Consider the following 25,989-nt stretch of genomic DNA (forward strand, 5'->3'; position numbering starts at 1 on the left):
AGATCTAGTGACAAACGACAAGAGAAATCAATACTGGTAAGTAAATATATGTTGGCAAGTATGCATACCATGAACCTAGGAAGGTCAATGAGCTTGCGCAAATAATCGTCATATGATATAGGCAACAGGGAAAAAGAGGAAACCAAATCATATCTTGGTAGCCTCGGCAAAGTTGCCCCACAAAACCAATAGATTATGAGCAATAAAAAAAGATCTGTAATTCTTCAGGCAAATAAAACAGTGTAATATGAAGTTATGTTGGCAAGGATGCCTATCCATTGAACCATCAGGTTAATGAAATTGTTTAAACATCCAACAGCAAGCACGATATTGGCAACAGGGAAAAAGAGGGAACCAAATTAACTGTCGGTAACCTCGGCAAAGTTGCCCTCCTAACTACAGATCCTTAGTAATGATGTCCAAAAGCGAAGCATTTTAACAGTGAAAAAATCGAAAATATTTCTACATTAGGGTATGATATAAAGAAAACTAGATAAACAAAATAGAAACGAAGTCAAATTGCAAAAATTAATGAACCTAGCACATTGGTTGGCAAATAGCTATCCGAATAAACAATAGACATTTTAGTAAATCACCAATAAATAAAAGCTAAAAAAACATGTCGGTATACTCATATCAGGCATTCAGGTGACAACAAAAGGAACAAAGATAAACAAGGGTTGTCAGGCCTAAAAAGGCTACTGCATGGATCAACTATCTAGAATTAAGAAAAATATCTTTCTTATAGATAATATTAATCTGAACTAGCAATAGTTCATGCTGGACACTCTTACGATTTGCTTAGATCACATGAACAAGTTTGGCCTTGTAGCCTTGAAGGTCGTCTTCAGCTTCCTGGTTGGTGGCCGGACCTTCTGGTAGACCAGTGGGAACCTGATGTCCGACTTGTGAAACTGCTTAGTGTTCTCACGCTTGCAGATGCTGAAATGGACAGTGGCAGTCTTGATGATCTGAATGCAGGGGGATCTAACACGGTGGCGGGAAGCCATCTCTGTGTACATCTGCTCAACTGCACCATTGAGGGTAGTGTCACGGTACTCCTTGTACATGTTGTGGTATCCAGTCCTGCTTTGGTAACGCAACCAGATGCCAAAGTTCTTGATAGTGGTAGGGTTCTTCTCAAAAATCTACAGACAAAATAAAGGTAACAATATGAGCCAAATAGATACTAAACCGCAAGTGAACAATAGAACTGACCATCAACTAATAACCATCCCATTAAATATCTGCAATCCTAACCTAAAAAATGTAATTCAGTAAAAATGGATACAACTGCATATCTACAAATAGACCACGTAGATGCAGATAGGTCATCACGCCATGACGCCAATACAAACAAAAATCTAATTGTCCAAATCATAGACACATGGCAACTTATAACGGATAGAAATAAAACACATAGAAGTTAAATGTGTTTTCATCTCGCAACCAAGTTTATGTTTCCAATAATCATTGATGTTATTGTATTATCACAACTAAACCGACCAATAGTACATTCTTTAAAATAAAGAACACAAGCATCCATCTCATAGTAGGATACCCTTCTCGATGGCATTGACAGGGTTCACACGATTCAACCACATAGGAAATAAAATGAGTGAGAAGAACAACTCACCTCGTTGAAGGCGAGGATCTGGCCGTTGCTCTTCTTAACCTTCTTCAGCTTTCGGAGGAAGTACCTGCACAGCAAAACAGACAAGCTCCAATCAGCCACCTCAACTAGCGCAAACATCTGAGCAAAGCAAACTCGATTTGTGGCTTTGGGCCAATCTCGAGAAGCTTATGAATTTGAATCCAATGCTCACCAGAACTTGGACTTGGCTCGGACCTCGTTGGTCGCCCATAGCTTCATGCGGTAGATCTTGGGCTGCTCCTCGGTCGGTGTCGGCAGGCCCCTCCCGACCACTTGGTACTGGTGGAACTGCACCAGCGCGAGCACCAAATGAAGCAAGCGTCAGTTCAGATCCCGCCGTGAAATACAACGCTCGTGGTAGCAATGCATAAGAGAAAGAGGAGCTTACCCTGAACGCGACCATCTTCGCCTGAGGGAGGTGTCGACGGGATCGCTGCGGTGCTCTTCTCCGAGATGGTGGCGGCGGCGGCGGCGGCAAGGAAAGGATTAATGGGTAAGGGGATTTTATAGATTGAGCAGACTGTGATGAGGCCGAAGAGGAGGTGTAAAACCCTAGAGTGCCGAGAACAGCGTGGGCTTGGTTTATCAACAAAAGCCTAGAGTGCCGGGAACAACGTGGGCTTGGTTTATCGTCAGAAGCCCAAGGCCCGCCATGTGACTTTCTGTTTCTATTTTTTTTTTTTGACAAAAAATGTGCATATCGTCAATTCATCATGCATCCTGGCTAAAGTGATAAACAGGTTTCAGAACAGCTCCCCTCCGGCTTTTATTTTGAGCTAGAAATGCAGTTTCCATTAAACCTGAAGCGCAGCAATCTTGCCAGCGACCACATCAGAGGAACTAAATTCATAAGAATCGAAATGCATAATACTAGAGCTTCTACCTTCTCGGAGAAAGGACGCCAAGATCTGAAAGATCATATTACTCTGGAGTTGAGAGCTCCCTGCATGGCGGCTAGGCACGAGACAGTTGCTTCTGCATGCAGACCGCTCCGTAAATAATCAATCTTGCCTGCTCACCCAAGAAGAAATTCTACTCTGTACCTGATCAGATCGAACCACAAAGCCCAAAGGGCCAGTTTCAGCGAAAGCCAACAGCCTCGGCTTTGATTGTTTTTTATTAGTGCCGCCAACATTACATCAAAGACCAGCATCATGTTACATAGACAGATACAAGGTACTAGTTACATCAATTGAAGAGAGGATTCAGATTGTTCATATTACTAGTTCAGTCACTTCCTCCCTAGCAGCGTCATCCTCCCACAACAAGCAACTAGCAGTGTCTCCCCTGTGTCAGGCTGCCGTTGCTACACCAGGTTGTGATTGCGAAAAACTCCGACTCCACCCTCAGCACGCCACCACCAAATAAAGACCAACAAAGTAGAACTTAATCTACACCCCAAGCATTGATCTGGAGTTCTTCGCTTGTAAACCGGCAGAAAGGCGGGCGAAAAAATAATGCATGGACTCCAGCTCAGAAACTCATACTACAGGAGGTCCGTTGTCCTGGTGGACTGGCAAGGTAGCAACAATAAGTGCTAGGAAGAGCAACAAGTCGCAGCTTTCGTAGCATAGTTTTCTAAAACAGCAGATGTGCCGTCTAATTATGCATGGAGACCTTGGTAAATGCCTTCTTCCCATCTCCCCGTTCTCAATCATCCTTAGTAGCTTAAAGCTTACACATGTACATCCAATCTCCCGTCTTTAATTAACTGCTTAGCTAACCTGAAAATAACACAATTTACTTGGTGAGTTTATTCCATTACCAAGAACGTCATAATGAATTGCATACGGAATTATTGCTCTGTGCTTGCAAGTTACAACAGCTTCTAACAAGATCAAGCAAATGGTTGCTACTGCTGAACCATATACAAGTAGAAAGTAGTTAATTGATCCTACGAGGGTGTTTGGATGAGGGGTACATTTTTCAAGGAGTTTCAGTATTTAGTTGAAACTGAAACTAAATACCAAAGCCCCTTAAAACAATACCCACATCCAGATATCCCCTGTATCTTGAAATATAGCTTGATCCGAAATGAGCAGAATATCATATGATGTATGATCACTTCCTAACAATTTGGAGTTACAAATTAGACCTCCTTCACAAAGCTCATTGGCCATGCCATTTAACTTGCATAAAAAAATACTGTCGGTTCTCATATTTCTGCAATTACTTCTGGAAAATGATGAAAAACTGAATGAACATTTTGGATAGGTTTAACAATCCATAGTTCTGAACGATGGCAGAGTTTCTGCTAAGAAAAGTTGTCACTCAAGTGACAGAACATGTAACCAACATACCTGAATAACAACTCAGTTAGTATATTAATTTTGTTAGCCCAGCTCACTTGGCTGAGAGTGAAAATGCAGTACAAGTACTAGGGTTCAAATCCTCGTTGACAGTTTTTTCTCTTGCTTTGGTCTTAGTTTAGATTATTTTTCATAGGCTTTTTGGCCGTGGTTCATGAAACCAGTGTAGTGGCATGGTATGGACTGCTTTGCGCCTTCTTGGCATTCTTCTTCTAATATACAATGACATACATTTATATGTGCATCTGCTCGAGAAAAATAGAAGATGCAGTTCATTCGGCATGTTCCTTAATTTGTTCTACAAACATTAAGAAGGTTACAGTTTATGTTATTTCACAAGATACTTCTAGAGAAAGAACACACTGATACTTACGTTTCAAAATATGCTGTCTCCTCCTTGTACGAGTGTTCCGTCGAGCAAAGCAGAAAACAAAAATACCTACAACAAGACCCAGTTCAATGACTGCAGCCATTCTTAATCCTGCAAACAGCGCAATTGAAATCACATCAAAATACATATCCTGTTCTAGAAACAGCTAAATACAAATATGGCATTCTGAAGAGAGAGTACCTCTTAGCTTCTGGATAAGATCTTCTATGTCCAGTGTATGTTTACTAGTAATTACATTTGTACCATCTAAATGTGTTACTGACAGCTCGCTAACACCATTGTCCACCTCAGCAGTAGCATGGCTATTTTTACATGTGTTCGAACAATGGACACCACTTTCATACTCATCACTTCCATCACAACAATCTATGAACACAGAAACACTGTCACGTTTCTGCTGTTAACAAATGGAGTCCATTTAATACAAACAAGTAACTAGTATTTAAAGATATGAAAACTATAGATTATCCTGAAATTATCTTCATATAGTCTACAGAATCAGTAGCATACCGCATATGTTATCATTCACAAACGAAGAGAACAGGAGACGAGGATCGTCTCCACTATTTGTACAGTAAAATTTGCCTTCCGGGCAAGCCGAAGTACCTGCATAACGCAAATAATGTGAATGAAAACATTGCATTAGTGAATATCTTGGGCATTGCTGTTAGCATCAAGTGAAAAGGACAAAAAAAATGCTTGGCAGAGTTTTCTAAAGTGAGCATTAAAACCGAAATTATGCCACTATTGGAACTAATCTCAGGCTAAACAGACCGAGCAGATAAAGCAGAGGGGCCACGATCTATAACAAACACCCTGATTGAGGGCACAAACGACCTGATCGCATGTATAAACTTCATAAACCCATTCCTAGTAGAAATATCATACAAAAGTAAAGTGGTGGGAAGATAATTCTAACGTTAGTTTCTGTCCCCCATCAGGCCGCAATTATTTATTTATTTAACGCTGGTTTTGATCCCCCCATCTCTCGTGAAGATAAGCCTGACTGCAAAAAACCCTAAATTATACCGATCTAGAGGAGCACTGAAGTGGTGGGAAAACCGAGACCACTGCAACAATGATGCTGCCCATGCGACAGTGCCGGTGGCGCCCTGAAGGATGTTGGTACCTACGACGGCCATCTTCTTCAGCACTGCACCTCGCCTGCACCAAACAGGCATGGGATTCCAGTGATGGCTGCTCCCATCACTGCTAAGCCCCTAAACCCCTCTGTGATGATCAATTAGGTGTTCAAATTGCCTAGGCTTACGGTCTAATGAAGTTAATGTTCAACAGAACCCACAGTTGCTGTTAGCACAAAAACACCAGTGTGCCAAGAAAATAGGTCTCCTATGATTAAGTATGGCGCTAGTTTAATGCATAAACTCTGCGGTAGTGAAGACGATTAATAGCTCATTTTGAGCATTGCCCAAAAATGCCACCAGGCAACTGTTAAACTCGCACATTTTGAGCATTGCCCAAAAACTAGGTAGCTTCAGCTGGTGTAAATAACTCCACAAGACAAATCGTGATCTGTTTTGATCAATTATCATACTGTAGTATCCAACCGCGATAATTTCCTATCAGATCAGTAACTAAAGAGACCAGATCTACACAGTTCGGCAATCCGTAGTTTAATTCGGGTACATATCCAGGACAGGTATGGGAAAACCTGGCTCGTCGGTTCCATCGGCGCAATCGCAGTACCCGTCGTTGAGCCGGCTCTTGGGGAATGAGCCTGAGCCGTCCCTGCAGGCGATCACCTGCGGCGCGAAGTACGCCTCGTCTGCAGTAACGATTTGGTCATGAAGCGAGGAGGAAAGACATATGGGGTCGAGGCGCACGCACGATTCTCAGTTACCATGGGGAGAAACGCCGACAAGCGGTGGCGAGGCGGCGCCGGCGCCGGCAAGGAGGAGAAGGAGGAGAGTGCCGTGAGCGACCGAGGTGACCAGGAGACGACTTTGGTGTGGAGGCATCTTCTGCCGTTGGATGAGACCGCCGGTGCGTTCGTTGGTCCGGATCTCGAGTTCGATCCGGGTGCCGTTCAGTTCAGGCGTTCAGCTTCATCTTCTCTCCTTTTTCTGTTTCTCTGCGAATCCACTCGGCACGGCAGTGGAAAATTCAGACGCAGAAAGTTCTGCCGGAGACTTACGGAAATTTACAAAAAAAAACATATTTTAAAATGTGAAAGAAAACTGAAAAATATTTCTAGCTTACGTATTCACATTCTGTGGGTGCACTTAAAGTTGCGCGAAAAACACAATTTATGTTTTGTGTTAAAAAATAAAACATGTCACGTGCAAACAAACCCTTATTTAGCATCGAAATTAATCGTTTTATATAGGCCACACAATAAATCATTTTCCCGGGAAACGACTTGGTACGTACATAGATTGGTAAGTACATGTCAAAGTTGTTACATAGGTTTTTTTCAAGAGATCTAACATCTTGCTAGAAATCCTATGAAGTTTTAGTGTAGGAAAACAGTCCATAGGAAGTTTGGAGATTAATTCCTTAGAACCAAATGGCCTATATAGGAAAACAAATATGGATTGGAATCCTGCTAAACTCTTCTTTCCAAAAGCCTTTGAACAAAAGAGGCCCTAAAAGCCAGAACAAATTGTGAATTTACATGTAGCAATAAAAATCCCATTTCTTTGTGTCTCACAGAGTTGGTGGCTTCAACAGTTGGACGTTCAAAATACCTTGCTTCTTGCCATCCTTGAGGAAGATTTGTATATGAAACAAACCAAGGTATGGGCATCCAACATTACCTTGTCATTTGTGAAAGATGGACAAGTTCATCTATGGTTAAAGCAATCACCAAATGCATGGCACGGTCCACTCAGCTCGACTCTTTAGAAACATGGATTTCGTTCGTCCCAAGCTATCAAGTCTCTAGTCATATATCAGCAAGGAGGAATATACTATACTTGTTCATCCACACAAGCCGTGCAAAAAAATGGTTGATCTATTTGTGCTTCTTTGTTCGTTCAACATCGTTCATGCTGCAGGGATTCACATTGAAGCTCAGATGATGGTGATATTGTTGATCTGTCAACTTTTTCCTTGCTCTTCCAGATATCATTTGAACCTTTTCTTCTCATGAAATGAAACATTCTTTTTGTCCATGACTTCTTTTGCGGTATTCGATCATGAAAAAAAAAACCTACTCATATGAACAGTTTTTTAACTAGATATTTGCCTTTGGCAATAACCTAAAAGTACTGCACGCAAAAGAATTAAATACGAAAAAAAAAACATCAAAAATAGCCAAACAAATGAAAAAGTAAAAAATACAACACATACTAGTAAGTAATAAAGATGTAATTTATTTGCAAATTGCAAAGAAATGTTATATGAGTGCAACCAGAATCTATACCGGATACAACTGGCACATGTCTGACTGGATTATTCTTCTATAATGACCATATTATTCATCCTCGTGAACAAATTGCGCGTCCGAGGGGCAAGCTACAACCAGGAACAGTACATCGACTTGTCTGACGCTGATTAAATAGTTGGTAAGCGGAATTCGTCATTTTACATCAAGTAGTGATCTGAAGATGACGGGCGCAGTAAATTGGGGTGGACCGTAGAAGAAGGCGGTGGCGGCCAGATTAGCCGCATGTTGTGTGATACCATTGTCATCCCAGTACCAGCGTTGCGCGGGGTTGTCACACTTGAAACCGATGCCGTCTTGTATACACGGGTTGTGGATGTCCTCAAATCCTGCATGGTTAACAATAGGCATTAGCTCAGCTATGAAGTTGGCCGGCGAAGACAGTTTGGGTAGGACGACTTACCGTAAGCTGATGGATCGGCGAAGACAGTTTGGGTGAAGGTGTACATGTCTGCAATGGAGTATCGAAGGCCAGGCAGGGTTTTGGCGAGGCCGCCCAAGAGGGGTTTGAGTCCGTCGTTGAACTCAACGGCGTGCTTGTTCATGTCCGCGGGATCTAACTTGCCGCCTACGCCTTGGTACATCCAGCCATGGGCACCGTCCACCGCCGGTGGCATGTTCCCGATGAGCCCAACGTTTATCAGCCCAAACCTCCTTGCCCCCATGTTGTACATGGATCTAATTGTGTCTCCGTAAAGAGCGAGGATGTCCTGGACCTCTGTCCAGTACGCGAGGTCCACACCGCCGACCTCGATCAAGAAGAAGGATTTAGTGATGGTGTTCCTCACCGCCTGGGCACCCAGCTTTGCCTCCATCTGGGCCTTTGTTTCCGCGAATTGCTGTAGTTGTTGTGACATCGGAATCGTGGGCCACCCGTCAATCTGCACACACATGAATTACTCTCTCCGATCCATAATACTTGATGCTAAAATAGATGTATCTAGAACTAAAATATGTCTACATACATCTATATTAGCGTTAAGTAAAAACTTTCATAGTGTACTTTGTTCCGTTATCTTCACGATCCTTGGATTGGCTGAAAAAAGGAATCGAATGACCACTTACATCAGGCTCCGGGTCCCGAAGCCCGGCGTTTGCGCAGGCATAGTTGACTCCGATGAAGCCCTGATGAACGCGGATACGATTGGGTAGCGTCAGATAAGCTGGGGGGCTCATCTGGAATCCCATGAATTTTGCTGTATACGAAATATGGAACGATCAATTTTGATAACTTAATTAATGAGCTGTTACGATCAATACTTGCAGATACAGTACATGGCAAATACCGATGAATTGAGCCGCGTTGTCTCCATCGGTCCTGCTTTGCACCCAATCTATTAACGTCTCGTCATCTGGTCGTTCCCACGAGCCCATAGCCACCATCTTTATATTGCCGACGTCCAGGTTTCCGTCACCAAATATGAACATCGCAGGCGGCCGCACCGGCTGCTTCGTTGAACGTACACGTACTTGGTCGGGTCCTGCAGCAATTAGGCAGCTGGGGATGAGAAAATTTTCATTCATGCCTCATGAGAGCAGGAAAACATCCATACTTACGGCAGAATGTCCGACAGCCGGGGCAGGAAACGAGACACTGTTGGGGGCAGCTGACCGGGCAAGTGCCGGTGCACGCTGGCCGCTTTCCATCCGTGTCCTCGCACGCGACATTGCTGCCAACAGCGGGTGCACTGGAATTGCTCGACGATGACGGCGGATTGTCATTTCCAGCCCATACCAGGGTCGCAAGAACGCAAAAGAAGCTCGCCCGGAGCACACCAATAGCCATAGATGGCTGCTCACTGATGGAAGCTAATCAGAGGCCTTGTGGGTACGATTGGCTTGGGTAGATGTTGCAACCTATGAACTTAAGGTCTTGTATAGATAGGAGCATCTTCATCAATGGGTAATGGCGCACGTTGACTTGGAGTGCTTGATCAGCATTGCAGCTGACTTTTCTGATCAACGAAGATAACATGGTATCGCTTCCAAGTGAGACTATAAGAAGACTATATGCAACTGTAATCTATAATATCTAAATAGGAGCAACCCACTAAAAGTGATTTCTCTTAACATGCAAGCATGCCACATCATTTGCATCAGTTTTAGATTAGCTGTGTGTCCACGTCACCCGTCCAGTCTCCTACATAAGCCATGTCACCCTTTCTCTAAGAAAACTCCACGTTAGAAAATCTGCAAACCTGACGTCCCTTGCCCTTCCCATTTAATACCCACGTTATGCTCCAGGTCGATTTTGACAAAATTAACCTAAATCTGGAAACATCTCACAAAATAACCTGGTTCTGAAAAGATTTCACAAAATAACCTTTTGCTTGGCTCCGCACCAGATGGAGTCAAACTCAATAGCACGGCTCCGTTCCAGATGGAGCCAAATTCAATAGCACGGCTCCGTTCCGAATGGAGCCAAGGTCAGAAGCATAACGCCATCCCTAGCGGAGCCAAACTCAGTAGCATGGCTCCGTCCCAGGCGGAGCCAAGCTTAGTAGCACGGCTCCATCCCAGGTGGAGCCAAGGTCCTTAGCCGTTTTCAAAAAATAATTGGGAGTACATGGTTCATGCAACTAACAAGGACAAAAGTTATTGAGCCCAATGGAGAGGTTTGCATCATCTCTGACCGCCACCAAAAGATACTCAACACAATTATTTTCTATTTTATGTTTATTTTAATTTAGGTGGTTATGTGTGCAAAATTAGAAGATGTACCATAGCAAGTCTCCATTCTTCTCAATTTGTTATTAATTGTTCATTGACATTACTCTTTTGAACCGCGGTGACACGTCAACATAGAGTGCGATCTCGGTGTAGTCCGTACCTCCGGCGTCGTTGCCATACATGTCCGATGACCCACAAGTATAGGGGGTGTATCGTGTTACTTCCGATAAATAAGAGTGTCGAACCCAACAAGGAGCAGAAGGTGTTGACAAGAAGTTTTGATCAAGGATTCACTGTAAATACTAGCAAACAGGTTTTCAGGGGTTTTTGATATTGCAAATAAATAAAGTACGAGTAAATAAAAGACAGTAATAATAATTGCTGCGAGTGGTCCAATCCTTTCTAGAGCAAAGGACAAGTCGATTGTTTTACTTATGATGTCTAAACGTTCCTAAGGACACACGGGAATTTCCTCAAGTGCTTTCGCTTCACGCGGATGGATAATGTTTATCTCCATTATCTCATTTTGTAGCCTCTAAACCTGGGATATCACAAACTACAAGGAGTAATTAACACCGGGAAAGTTTCCCCTATGAACTAGATAAGATCAAACCCAAGATGTTACATCGAGATGGAGTGGAGATGGTGGAGATGATGGTGCTGGTGATGGAGATGATGATGATGATGATGATGATGATGATGATGATGATGATCCCGATGAAGTCCAGCTCGATGACGGTGACGATGGCGACGATTTCTCCACCACGGGAAGGAATTTCCCCGGCAGATTTGTGCCTGCCGAAGAGTTTTTCTCTCTCGGTTATTTTCCACCCCGTCGCGGCGGTGGAATATTTCTGTGATCCTCCCTTGAGTCTTAGGGTTCTCGGGAGATGAAATACGCAAAGGGGCGTTGTCAGAGGTGGGCCAGGGCCACCACACCATGCCTAGGCGCGACCAGGGGTGGCCCGCGCCTAGGGGTGGTGTGGGGCCCTCCTGGCCCACCCCAGGCTTCCCTTTTGGCTTCCTCCGGCATCTGGCAAAATAGGAACTTTTGGGTATTTTCCGGGAATCTTTGATCTTCAGAAATATGGTATCTTGACGGTCCTTTTTTCCAGCAGATTTCCGACTCCGACACTTAATTCTCCAATAATCATCAAACATGCTAAAATAGATAAAATAACATAAGTATCATCTCCAAATGTGAAATATATCAGTGAATAACCGTAAATTTTGATATAAGCACAAAATAGAAAATAACTGTCTTGAGTATCCCTTGGTGGTGGTCCGAAATGATGCAAACCTCGCTATTGGGCTCAATAAACTTGGTCCTCACTAGGTGCATGAACCACTCTTAAATGTTGTTAGAAAACGGCTAAGGGCCTTGGCTCCACCTAGGACGGAGCCGTGCTACTGAGCTTGGCTCCACCTGGGACGGAGCCGTGCTACTGAGCTTGGCTCCGCGTGGGACGGCGTTGTGCTTATGAGCTTGGCTCCACCCTGAATGGAGCCGTGCTATTGAGTTTGGCTCCACATGCAACGGCGCCGTGCTTCTCAGCTTGGCTCCACCTGGTACGGAGCCGTGCTACTGAGCATGGCTCCGTCTTGTGCGGAGCTGAGCAAAAGGTTATTTTGTGAAATCTTTTCGAAACCAGATTATTTTGTGAGATCTTTTCAGATTTAGGTTAATTTTGTTAAAATCGACATGCTCCAGCCCCATTGATTCTCCTCTTGGAAACCGTTGGCGTTTCGTCTGCTGATTTACTCCTACGGAAGCTTCCTTCATTTATGTCTCCTACTCTCATGTCGATCTTGTATATATAGTTCCCTCCATTCTTGCCTTCACATGGGGCTGAATGCCTCAGCGGGTGAGGGTTGTTCCTCCAATCCTCCATGGTATCTGCTTAGTAGTTACTCAGTACTGACTTATGTTTCTCTTTGATTCATGAGCTGGTGTTCGATTCTTCATTCTCCATAATTCATGTTGCTCTTGGATTGAATTCTGTACAGTTGCAGAACATGAAGTTGCTTAACATGGGTGTTCTATACGCACCATGTGTACCCCCACTCCCTCCAAGCATTGTCTCCCGTGACCCAGTTCTCAGAATGGACATGGGCGAGATCAAGCAACCAAGGCAACAATAGGTGTGCATTGGCCAGCAGGTTGGACTTCCTCCCACATCTACCAGGGGTGTGTGTCGCCTGATTGCCCCGCGGTGCCGCTGCATCTTTCTTGGGACAATGTGCTATGTATTCATCTCTCTTATAGTTCGGCACGTCAAGGGCCTCCCCTTTCTGATTTCTTTCTTTGCTTTCTTCTTGATTACTTTGGTTGTGCAACGGCGTTCAGATTATCAACTGTTGTCCTTGCACATCATGGCGTTTATGAATTAGGAAACTCTACACGTTTTCTGCCACTTCAATCCAGTTAATCACTGTATGCTTCCAACATTAATGGTCATTTTTTTGCAATCAAATTATACAATCTGCGAAGTATATTAATTTGTAGGCTCTGCGAAGTAGTAGTTTGCTTGCATATGTTCTATCTGAGTTGGTTATGTACTAATGTTATTTTTTGTCTATCTCTTCTCTAATTAGTGCTACTTATTTAAATATTGTTTTTGGCTAATGTTTTCTATTGTCACATCAGGTTTCAATCTCTTATATCTATTGGGATTAAAAAAAGCACCTCTGATCATCCGATAAAACACTAAGATCCTACATAAATTTGGTCACCAAACAGAATGACCGAGTAATTAAGCTGATTTGAAAATACATGTAATTCATCCACCTTTTGCTCTTGCTTTATTTGAGAGAAATCAATAAACAAGCAGACATAAATCTCTCTTTTATTAAAAAAATTCTATTCTTCCTTCGTGTGCACATTTTCTTTACGCTCTTGGTCACATTATCGTCCCGCCGCAAAGCGCGGGGTATTTTCTAGTTTATTAATATAGACTAGAAAGAAATTGTACAAAGACCGAATGCAAATCATGTTAGTCCCAACTCCCAAACTAACAATTGAACCCATAAGGACTACGGACGGATCTAAAGAAAAGAAATCACTACAATAAGTAACAATAACACCAAAAGCGGACGCGGGAAGTATACGGCTGGATAATTCCAGGATCATGCGGCTTTGACTTTCTTGCATCTTAGACTTAATCCTATCGTATCCTTCACAACCTTGAGAATGACTATGGGATGTGCCGCAACCTGTTTAGTGTCAATCCATCGTATCGCTATTAGGACAAACCTATTTATCATTATTGGTAGTCAGATCGAAATTCATACCAATAGTCTTTTCTATATCCTTTGTATAGATTAACTTACTCCCTCCTGCCAAAATACATTGCATATAAATATTCAAAAAAAGTGCAACTTTAAAAAGTTTGGCCATGTATATTAATAACTATATGAATATGACCCAAAACTACTAAGAAAAAACATCGATATGACACAAAACCAGTGATTTTTTTTTAAAATGTAATTAATGAAGATGCAATTTATTTGCAAAGAAGTATACATGAGTGCACCCAGAATCTGATGTGCGTTTGTATCGGATACAACCAACGGCGGACTAGGCCCGAGCAGCCCAGGCTACAACCCGGGTCTTGACCCAAGAAGTACCGATACTCGCTTTAATTTGCAAAAATTATACGCCAAAAGCAGCCCAGCAAGTGTCGTTGGACTAGATGGTCAGGGCTAATCTTGAGGCCCATCAAGGCAGCGAGAAGGAGCGATCCAACATAGCACGTTCGCAAGTTCATAACTAACTAGAACGTGTTTGGTACAGTGGGCCAATTTTAGGGCTTCATGGGGGCAGACTCCATCGGTGTTAGCCCGTTGGAAACAAGCCACGTGCCACTTTTGGTGCTTCGTTTGGTTGCTCGTGAAGATATTTTCTATACGAGAGAGGGAACATTGACCCTACTATTTGGTTGGCTGTACACAAGCCTTTTCGGCCTCCTGATACAACACACCTCTTGTTTGGTTGCACATATGAGCCTGCGATGGTGTAATCTCTTTCATTGGAGTGGTGAGGTTACCCAGGAGTGTTGACTGAATAAGAACATATTCAACAACATTCGGTTCATCAAAAGGTGCTCGTAACTCACAATATAGAGTTACCCTACTGGTTCATCACACGAGGGGTTAGTATGTATACCATATCGAACAAGTTTATCATTACAGACCAGGAATCAAGTTCAATCAAGTCCTAGCTAATGGAGCGTTATGAGACCGCCTTCCAAAAAGAATCATGATCTCTTCAGAAGATCATGACAACAGTCGACTGGATAATGAAGAACAAAGGAGCAGTCCTAAGCAAACTGCTTGCAAGGCCAGGTCTGAAGCCAAATCCTCCTCTCCCATGGTTGCACACGCGATGATATTCACCACACTCTACTTTGTTGTCAGCAATGAAGTTGAATGCCTTTATAAGCAAGTGTGGTTGGTAGAGCTACTCTTTGCTGACAAATTTGGGTATGAAAATTGTCTTCATCTCAGCGTAGTTGACGACCGGAATATTCAGGAACTCAAGGAGTTTCGAGTTATTCTGGAATTGACAAGGAGCTAGTGTGAGGACATATCAACATGCACGAAAGAACAACAAAGAAGTAGCATGAAGCTATATTACTTTCAAGTGGTCATGCAGGTTGTCATCATCTTCAAGCACGAAGCAAGTGTTGACCGTCTTCAGTTCATTTGAGCCTGCCTTCAGTTTTCATCCTGCTAATGAGGTTCCACCTGTTTCTCCATATCCCGATGTGCATGTAGATCTGAAGAGTGCTTACAACGATGCCAGTAAAATCAAGAACATCATTGCAACCTTACTCATCTAGGGCTCTTTGAAGACTTGGTTAAAGCATGTACCGCTTTTCACGAGCTAAACCAAATGGTTTCTGACGAACTTGGACATAGTAGGTTGCTGCTGGCGTGTAGTTGACGTGGGAGTTAGAAATCTTTGTGGTGTAGCTTTTCTTCAGTTCCCCGGCAACGGCGCCAGAAAACAGGCTTGATGCGCGTAGATGTACACGTCCGTTGGGAACCCCAAGAGGAAGGTATGATGCGCACGATGGCAAGTTTTCCCTCAGAAAGAAACCAAGGTTTAATCGAACCAGGAGGAGCCAAGAAGCACGTTGAAGGTTGATGGTGGCGAAATGTGATGCGGCGCAACAACAGGGATTCCGGCACCAACGTGGAATCTGCACAACAAAACCAAAGTACTTTGCCCCAACGAAACAGTGAGGTTGTCAATCTCACCGGCTTGCTGTAACAAAGGATTAAACGTATCGAGTGGAAGATGTTTGTTTGCAAGAAAACGAGTAAAACACAATTGCGATAGATTGTATGCTATGTAAAGAATAGGACCGGGGTCCACAGTTCACTAGAGGTGTCTCTCCCATAAGATAAAAGCATGTTGGGTGAACAAATTACGGTCGGGCAATTGACAAATAGAGAAGGGCATAACAATGCATGTACATGATATGATAAATATAGTGAGATTTAATCCGGGCATTACGACAAAGTACATAGACCGCCATCCAACCGCATCTATGCCTAAAAAGTCCACCTTCGAGGTTATCATCCGAACCCCATTCGGTATTAAGTTGCTAAGCAACGGACAATTGCATTAAGTATGGTGCGTAATGTAATTGACAACTACATCCTTAGACATAGAATCAATGTTTTATCCCTAGTGGCAACAGCACATCACAACCTTAGAACTTTACGTCACTCGTCCCGGTGTCAATGAAGGCATGAACCCACTATCGAGCATAAATACTCCCTCTTGGAGTTAAGAGTACAAACTTGGCCGAGCCTCTACTAATAACGGAGAGCATGCAAGATCATAAACAACACATAAACAATAGATTGATAATCACCATAACATAGTATTCTCTATCCATCGGATCCCGACAAACACAACATATAGAATTACATATAGATGATCTTGATCATGTTAGGCAGCTCACAAGATCCAACAATGAAGCACAACAAGGAGAAGATGACCATCAGCTACTGCTATGGACCCATAGTCCAGGGGTGAACTACTCACTCATCACTCCGGAGGCGATCATGGCGATGAAGAGTCCTCCGGGAGATGAATCCCCTCCCGGCAGGGTGCCGGAGGCGATCTCCGAATCCCCAGAGATGGGATTCGCGGCGGCGGCGTCTCCGGAAGGTTTTCCGTATCGTGGCTCTCGGTACTGGGGTTTTCGCGACGGGGGCTTTAAGTAGGCGAAAGGGCAGGTCAAGAGGCGGCGCGAGGGGCCCACACCACAGGCCGGCGCGGCCAGGGCCTGGGCCGCACCGCCCTATGGAATGGCCACCTCGTGGCCCCACTTCCTTCCCTCTTCGGTCTTCTGGAAGCTCCGTGCAAAAATAGGACCCTGGGCGAAGATTTCGTCCAATTCCGAGAATATTTCCTTACTAGGATTTCTGAAACCAAAAACAGCAGAAAACAGCAGTGGCTCTTCGGCATCTTGTTAATAGGTTAGTTCCGGAAAATGCATAAATATGACATATAATGTGCATAAAACATGTAGGTATCATCAATAAAGTAGCATGGAACATAAGAAATTATCGATACGTTGGAGACGTATCAGCATCCCCAAGCTTAGTTCTGCTCGTCCCGAGCAGGTAAAACGATAACAAAGATAATTTCTGAAGTGACATGCCATTACAAACTTGATCATACTATTTGTAAACATATGTAATGAATACAGCGATCAAAACAAAAGTAATGACATGAGTAAACAAGTGAATCATATAGCAAAGACTTTTCATGAATAGTACTTCAAGACAAGCATCAATAAGTCTTGCATAAGAGTTAACTCATAAAGCAATAAATCAAAGTAAATGTATTGAAGCAACACAAAGGAAGATTAAGTTTCAGCGGTTGCTTTCAACTTATAACATGTATATCTCATGGATATTGTCAACATAAAGTAATATAACAAGTGCAATATGCAAGTATGTAGGAATCAATGCACAGTTCACATAAGTGTTTGCTTCTAAGGTGGAGGGAGATAGGTAAACTGACTCAACAATAAAAGTAAAAGAATGGTCCTTCAAAGAGGAAAGCATCGATTGCTGTATTTGTGCTAGAGCTTTTATTTTGAAAACATGAAACAATTTTGTCAACGGTAGTAATAAAGCATATGAGTTATGTAAATTATATCTTACAAGTTGCAAGCCTCATGCATAGTATACTAGTAGTGTCCGCACCTCGTCCTACTTAGCTTGGACTACCGGATCTTTGCATGCCATGTTTCAACCAAGTGTCACAAAGGGGTACCTCCATGCCGCTTCGTACAAAGGTCTAAGGAGAATGCTCGCATTTTGGATTTCTCGCTTTTGATTATTCTCAACTTAGACATCCATACCGGGACAATATGGACAACGAGATAATGGACTCCTCTTAAATGCATAAGCATGTAGCAATGATTATTGTTCTCATATGAGATTGAGGATATATGTCCAAAACTGAAACTTCAACCATGATTCATGGCTTTAGTTAGCGGCCCAATGTTCTTCTCTAACAATTTTGCATGCTCCAACCACTAAAATGATAGATCCTTCAGACAAGACGGACATGCATAGCAACTCACATGATATTCAACAATAGTTGATGGCGTTCCCGAGAAGCATGGTTATCGCACAACAAGCAACTTAATAAAAGATAAAGTGCATAAGTACATATTCAATACTACGATAGTTTTAAGGCTATTTTGTCCCATGAGCTATATATTGCAAAGGTGAATGATGGAATTTTAAAGGTAGCACTCAAGCAATTTACTTTGGAATGACGGAGAAATACCATGTAGTAGGTGATACGTCTCCAACGTATCGATAATTTCTTATGTTCCATGCCACTTTATTGATGATACCTACATGTTTTATGCACACTTTATGTCATATTCGTGCATTTTCTGGAACTAACCTATTAACAAGATGCCGAAGTGCCGGTTCTCGTTTTCTGCTGTTTTTGGTTTCGAAATCCTAGTAACGAAATATTCTCGGAATTGGACGAAATCAACGCCCGGGTTCCTATTTTTCCACGAAGCTTCCGAACACCGGGAAGGACCGGAGGGGGCCACAGGCCCACCGGGAGGGTGGCCGGCGCGGCCTAGGGTTGGCCCGCGCCGCCTTACCCCCGGCCGCCTCTTCGACCTTCCGACGCCGCCTCTTCGCCTATATAAAGCCCCCGCATCGAAAACCCTTACGGAGGAAGCCACGATACGAGAAAAGTTCCGGAGCCGCCGTCATCGCGAAGCCAAGATCCGGGGGACAGGAGTCTCCGTTCCGGCACCCTGCCGGAGCGGGGAAGTGCCCCGGAAGGCTTCTCCATCGACACCGCTGCCATCTCCACCGCCATCTTCATCAACGCTGCTGCTCCCATGAGGAGGGAGTAGTTCTCCATTGAGGCTCGGGGCTGTACCGGTAGCTATGTGGTTAATCTCTCTCCTATGTACCTCAATACAATGATCTCATGAGCTGCTTTACATGATTGAGATTCATATGAGTTTTGTATCACAATTTATCTATGTGCTACTCTAGTGATGTGTTATTAAAGTAGTTTTATTCCTCCTGCATGTGTGCAAAGGTGACGGTGCGTGCACCGTGTTAGTACTTGGTTTATGCTATGATCATGATCTCTTGTAGATTGCGAAGTTAACTATTGCTATGATAATATTGATGTGATCTATTCCTCCTACATATGCATGAAGGTGACGAGTGTGCATGCTATGCTAGTACTTGGTTTAGTCGTTTTGATCTATCTTACACTTAAGGTTACTTAAACATGAGCATTATTGTGGAGCTTGTTAACTCCGGCATTGAGGGTTCGTGTAATCCTACGCAATCTGTTCATCATCCAACAAAAGTGTAGAGTATGCATTTATCTATTCCGTTATGTGATCAATGTTGAGAGTGTCCACTAGTGAAAGTGTAATCCCTAGGCCTTGTTCCTAAATATCGCTATCGCTGCTTGTTTACTTGTTTTACTCGTGTTACTACTGCTGCAATACTACCACCATCAACTACACGCCATCAAGCTATTTTCTGGCACCGTTGCTACTGCTCATATATATTCATACCACCTGTATTTCACTATCTCTTCGCCGAACTAGTGCACCTATTTGGTGTGTTGGGGACACAAGAGACTTCTTGCTTTGTGGTTGCAGGGTTGCATGAGAGGGATATCTTTGACCTCTTCCTCCCCGAGTTCGATAAACCTTGGGTGATCCACTTAAGGGAAAACTTGCTGCTGTTCTACAAACCTCTGCACTTGGAGGCCCAACACTGTCTACAGGAAAGGAGGGGGAACGTAGACATCAAGCTACTTTTCTGGCGCCGTTGCCGGGGAGGGAAGGTAAACGGCACTCACACATTGGCAAGCCCGGCAACTAAGCACTTTTCCTCCCTCGTCAACTACGCGTCAAGCTAATTTTCTGGCGCCGTTGCCGGGGAGGAAAGGTAAAAGGTACTCACACTCCGGACCTCGGCTACTAAGCTATTTTCCCGGCGCCATTGTAAGTACTCGAAGCTATTTCCTTTAGACTCTGCAATTGCGACATTTGGTTTCTTGTTTACACTAGTTAGGCATAATGGAAAACAACAAAAATATGAGAGATCTTTATGAACTTTATCTTGAATTAGGACATGATGTGTTTGAAGAGAGAATTAAAAAACCCATGGAACTTTATATGCATGATAATGGGAATGTTATTAGTATGAATGCTTTGAACACCATTGTTGCTAATGCTATGGAAAATTCTAAGCTTGGGGAAGCTGGCTTTGATGAGCATGATATTTTTAGTCCCCCAAGCATTGAGGAGAAAATTTACTTTGATGATACTTTGCCTCCTATTTATGATGATTATAATGATAGTAGTCTTTTGTTACCACCTGTTATGGAGGATAAATTTGATTATGATTACAATATACCTCCTATATTTGATAGCTACTTTGTTGAATTTGCTCCCACTACAACTAATAAAATTGATTATGCTTATGTTGGGAGTAGTAATTATTTTATGCATGAGACTCATGATAAGAATGCTTTATGTGATAGTTATATTGTTGAGTTTGCTCATGATGCTACTGAAAGTTATTATGAGAAAGGAAAATATGGTTGTAGAAATTTTCATGTTACTAAAACACCTCTCTATGTGCTGAAATTTTTGAAGCTACACTTGTTTTATCTTCCTATGCTTGTTACTTTGCTCTTCATGAACTTGTTTATTTACAAGATTCCTATGCATAGGAAGCATGTTAGACTTAAATGTGTTTTGAATTTGCTTTTTGATTCTCTCTTTTGCTTCAACTCTCACCCTTATGTGAGCATCATTAAAACTGCTGAGCCCATCTTAATGGCTATAAAGAAAAGAACTTCTTGGGAGATAACCCATGTGTTATTTTGCTACAGTAATTTGTTTTATATTTGTGTCTTGGAAGTTGTTTACTACTGTAGCAACCTCTCCTTATCTTAGTTTTGTGTTTTGATGTGCCAAGTAAAGTTTCTATGTCAAAGTTGATGTTATATTTGGGATCGCTGCGCAGAAACAGCATTGCTGTCTGTCACGAATCTGGGCACAGTTCTCTGTAGAAAATTCGAAAAAATCTGCCAATTTACGAGCGTGATCCTCAGATATGTACGCAACTTTCATTAGTTTTGAGTTTTTCCATTTGAGCAAGTCTGGTGCCATCTTAAAATTCGTCTTTACGGACTGTTCTGTTTTTGACAGATTCTGCCTTTTATTTCGCATTGCCGCTTTTGTTAAGTTGAATGAGTTTCTTTGTTCCATTAACTTTCAGAAGTTTTGTGCAATGTCCAGAAGTGTTAAGAATGATTGTGTCACCTCTGAACATGTGAATTTTTGATTATGCACTAACCCTCTAACGAGTTTGCTTGAAGTTTGGTGTGAAGGAAGTTTTCAAGGGTCAATAGAAGAGGGTGATATAATGTGATCGAGAAGAGTGAAAGGTCTAAGCTTGGGGATGCCCCGGTGGTTCATCCCTGCATATTTCAAGAAGACTCAAGCATCTAAGCTTGGGGATGCCCAAGGCATCCCCTTCTTCATCGACAACTTATCAGGTTTCTTCTAGTGAAACTATATTTTTATTCAGTCACATCCTATGTATTTTACTTGGAGCGTCTGTGTGCTTTTATTTTTGTTTTTGTTTTGTTATCTTAGTTCTCTGAATAAGTTCATCCTTGTGTGGGAGAGAGACACGCTCCGCTGGTTCGTATGAACACATGTGTTCTTAGCTCATAATATTCATGGCGAAGTTTCCTCTTCGTTAAATTGTTATATGGTTGGAATTGGAAAATGCTACATGTAGTAATTCTAAAATGTCTTGGGTAATGTGATACTTGGCAATTGTTGTGTTCATGTTTAAGCTCTTGCATCATATACTTTGCACCTATTAATGAAGAAATACATAGAGCTTGCTAAAATTTGGTTTGCATATTTGGTTTCTCTAAGGTCTAGATAATATCTAGTATTGAGTTTTGAACAACAAGGAGACGGTGTAAAGTCTTATAATGTTTACAATATGTCTTTTATGTGAGTTTTGCTGCATCGGTTCATCCTTGTGTTTGTTTCAAATAACCTTGCTAGCCTAAACCTTGTATCGAGAGGAAATACTTCTCATGCATCCAAAATCCTTGAGCCAACTACTATGCCATTTGTGTCCACCATACCTACCTACTACATGGTATTTCTCCGCCATTCCAAAGTAAATTGCTTGAGTGCTACCTTTAAAATTCCATCATTCACCTTTGCAATATATAGCTCATGGGACAAAATAGCCTTAAAAACTATCGTAGTATTGAATATGTACTTATGCACTTTATATTTTATTAAGTTGCTTGTTGTGCGATAACCATGCTTCGGGGAACGCCATCAACTATTATTGAATATCATGTGAGTTGCTATGCATGTCCGTCTTGTCCGAAGGTCTATCATTTTAGTGGTTGGAGCATGCAAAATTGTTAGAGAAGAACATTGGGCCGCTAACTAAAGCCATGAATCATGGTGGAAGTTTCAGTTTTGGACATATATCCTCAATCTCATATGAGAATAATAACTTTGCTACATGCTTATGCATTTAAGAGGAGTCCATTATCCGTTGTCCATGTTGTCCCGGTATGGATGTCTAAGTTGAGAATAATCAAAAGCGAGAAATCCGAAATGCGAGCATTCTCCTTAGACCTTTGTACGAGGCGGCATGGAGGTACCCCTTTGTGACACTTGGTTGAAACATGGCATGCAAAGATCCGGTAGTCCAAGCTAAGTAGGACGAGGTGCGGGCACTATTAGTATACTATGCATGAGGCTTGCAACTTGTAAGATATAATTTACATAACTCATATGCTTTATTACTACCGTTGACAAAATTGTTTCATGTTTTCAAAATAAAAGCTCTAGCACAAATACAGCAATCGATGCTTTCCTCGTTGAAGGACCTTTCTTTTACTTTTATTGTTGAGTCGGTTTACCTATCTCCTTCCACCTTAAGAAGCAAACACTTGTGTGAACTGTGCATTGATTCCTACATACTTGCATATTGCACTTGTTATATTACTTTATGTTGACAATATCCATGAGATATACATGTTATAAGTTGAAAGCAACCGCTGAAACTTAATCTTCCTTTGTGTTGCTTCAATACCTTTACTTTGATTTATTGCTTTATGAGTTAACTCTTATGCAAGACTTATTGATGCTTGTCTTGAAGTACTATTCATGAAAAGTCTTTGCTTTATGATTCACTTGTTTACTCATGTCATTACCATTGTTTTGATCGCTGCATTCATTACATATGTTTACAATAGTATGATCAAGGTTATGATGGCATGTCACTTAAGAAATTATCTTTGTTATCGTTTTACCTGCTCGGGACGAGCAGTAACTAAGCTTGGGGATGCCGATACGTCTCCAACGTATCGATAATTTCTTATGTTCCATGCCACTTTATTGATGATACCTACATGTTTTATGCACACTTTATGTCATATTCGTGCATTTTCTCGGAACTAACCTATTAACAAGATGCCGAAGTGCCGGCTCTCGTTTTCGCTGTTTTTGGTTTCGAAATCCTAGTAACGAAATATTCTCGGAATTGGACGAAATCAACGCCCGGGTTCCTATTTTTCCACGAAGCTTCCGAACACCCGGAAGGACCAGAGGGGGCCACAGGCCCACCGGGAGGGTGGCCGGCGCGGCCTAGGGTTGGCCCGCGCCGCCTTACCCCACGGCCGCCTCTTCGACCTTCCGACGCCGCCTCTTCGCCTATATAAAGCCCCCGCATCGAAAACCCTTACGAGAGGAAGCCACGATACGAGAAAAGTTCCGGAGCCGCCGTCATCGCGAAGCCAAGATCCGGGGGACAGGAGTCTCCGTTCCGGCACCCGCCGGAGCGGGGAAGTGCCCCCGAAGGCTTCTCCATCGACACCGCTGCCATCTCCACCGCCATCTTCATCAACGCTCGCTGCTCCCATGAGGAGGGAGTAGTTCTCCATTGAGGCTCGGGGCTGTACCGGTAGCTATGTGGTTAATCTCTCTCCTATGTACCTCAATACAATGATCTCATGAGCTGCTTTACATGATTGAGATTCATATGAGTTTTGTATCACAATTTATCTATGTGCTACTCTAGTGATGTGTTATTAAAGTAGTTTTATTCCTCCCGCATGTGTGCAAAGGTGACGAGTGCGTGCACCGTGTTAGTACTTGGTTTATGCTATGATCATGATCTCTTGTAGATTGCGAAGTTAACTATTGCTATGATAATATTGATGTGATCTATTCCTCCTACATATGCATGAAGGTGACCAGTGTGCATGCTATGCTAGTACTTGGTTTAGTCGTTTTGATCTATCTTACACTTAAGGTTACTTAAACATGAGCATTATTGTGGAGCTTGTTAACTCCGGCATTGAGGGTTCGTGTAATCCTACGCAATCTGTTCATCATCCAACAAAAGTGTAGAGTATGCATTTATCTATTCTGTTATGTGATCAATGTTGAGAGTGTCCACTAGTGAAAGTGTAATCCCTAGGCCTTGTTCCTAAATATCGCTATCGCTGCTTGTTTATCGTTTTACTCGTGTTACTACTGCCGCAATACTACCACCATCAACTACACGCCATCAAGCTATTTTCTCGGCACCGTTGCTACTGCTCATATATATTCATACCACCCGTATTTCACTATCTCTTCGCCGAACTAGTGCACCTATTTGGTGTGTTGGGGACACAAGAGACTTCTTGCTTTGTGGTTGCAGGGTTGCATGAGAGGGATATCTTTGACCTCTTCCTCCCTGAGTTCGATAAACCTTGGGTGATCCACTTAAGGGAAAACTTGCTGCTGTTCTACAAACCTCTGCACTTGGAGGCCCAACACTGTCTACAGGAAAGGAGGGGGAACGTAGACATCAGTAGGTAGGTATGGTAGACACAAATGGCATAGTAGTTGGCTCAGGGATTTTGGATGCATGAGAAGTATTCCCTCTCGATACAAGGTTTAGGCTAGCAAGGTTATTTGAAGCAAACTCAAGGATGAACCGGTGCAGCAAAACTCACATAAAAGACATATTGTAAACATTATAAGACTCTACACCGTCTTCCTTGTTGTTCAAAACTCAATACTAGATATTATCTAGATCTTAGAGAGACCAAATATGCAAATCAAATTTTAGCAAGCTCTATGTATTTCTTCACTAATGGGTGCAAAGCATATGATGCAAGAGCTTAAACATGAGCACAACAATTGCCAAGTATCACATTATCCAAGACATTTTAGAATTACTACATGTAGCATTTTCCAATTCCAATCATATAACAATTTAACGAAGAAGAAACTTCGCCTTGAACATTATGAGTAAAGCCTAAGGACATATTTGTCCATATGCAACAGCGGAGCCTGTCTCTCTCCCACAAAGTGAATGCTAGGATCCATTTTATTCAAACAAAAACAAAAACAAAAACAAACCGACGCTCCAAGTAAAGAACACAAGATGTGATTGAATAAAAATATAGTTTCAGGGGAGGAACCTGATGATGTTGTCGATGAAGAAGGGGATGCCTTGGGCATCCCCAAGTTTAGACGCTTGAGTCTTCTTAGAATATGCAGGGGTGAACCACGGGGGCATCCCCAAGCTTAGAGCTTTCACTCCTCTTGATCATAGTATATCATACTCCTCTCTTGACCCTTGAAAACTTCCTTCACACCAAACTTCAAGCAAACTCATTAGAGGGTTAGTGCACAATTAATAATTCACACATTCAGAGGTGACACAAACATTCTTTACACTTCTGGACATTGCATAAAGCTACTGGACATTAATGGATCAAAGAAATAAATCCAACATAGCAAAAGAGGCAATGCGAAATAAAAGGCAGAATCTGTCAAAAACAGAACAGTCCGTAAAAACGAATTTAAAGCTGGCACCAGACTTGCTCAAATGGAAAAACTCAAAACTAATGAAAGTTGCGTACATATCTGAGGATCACGCTCGTAAATTGGAAGATTTTTTTGAATTTTCTACA

The 25,989-nt window shown here is 42.4% G+C and overlaps 2 protein-coding genes across 2 annotated transcripts; both read right to left on the reverse strand.

Annotated features, from left to right (window-relative positions):
- Positions 1-603: 603 nt before the first annotated feature.
- On the reverse strand, positions 604-2,140 carry LOC124666567 (60S ribosomal protein L18a). The gene is made up of 4 exons (XM_047203908.1): positions 2,043-2,140; positions 1,827-1,942; positions 1,637-1,700; positions 604-1,148 (listed from the first exon to the last, which is right to left on the reverse strand). Exons 1-4 carry the CDS (start codon positions 2,055-2,057, stop codon positions 807-809), a joined length of 537 nt encoding a protein of 178 aa, XP_047059864.1. The 5' UTR covers positions 2,058-2,140; the 3' UTR covers positions 604-806.
- A 598-nt stretch (positions 2,141-2,738) lies between these two features.
- On the reverse strand, positions 2,739-6,449 carry LOC124666565 (glucosidase 2 subunit beta-like). Its single transcript, XM_047203907.1, has 6 exons — positions 6,216-6,449; positions 6,027-6,140; positions 4,865-4,960; positions 4,535-4,720; positions 4,337-4,444; positions 2,739-3,378 (listed from the first exon to the last, which is right to left on the reverse strand). Exons 1-6 carry the CDS (start codon positions 6,331-6,333, stop codon positions 3,374-3,376), a joined length of 627 nt encoding a protein of 208 aa, XP_047059863.1. The 5' UTR covers positions 6,334-6,449; the 3' UTR covers positions 2,739-3,373.
- Positions 6,450-25,989: the final 19,540 nt, after the last annotated feature.

The sequence above is a fragment of the Lolium rigidum genome, chromosome 6, assembly GCF_022539505.1.
Source record: "Lolium rigidum isolate FL_2022 chromosome 6, APGP_CSIRO_Lrig_0.1, whole genome shotgun sequence".
Classification (NCBI taxonomy): domain Eukaryota; kingdom Viridiplantae; phylum Streptophyta; class Magnoliopsida; order Poales; family Poaceae; genus Lolium; species Lolium rigidum.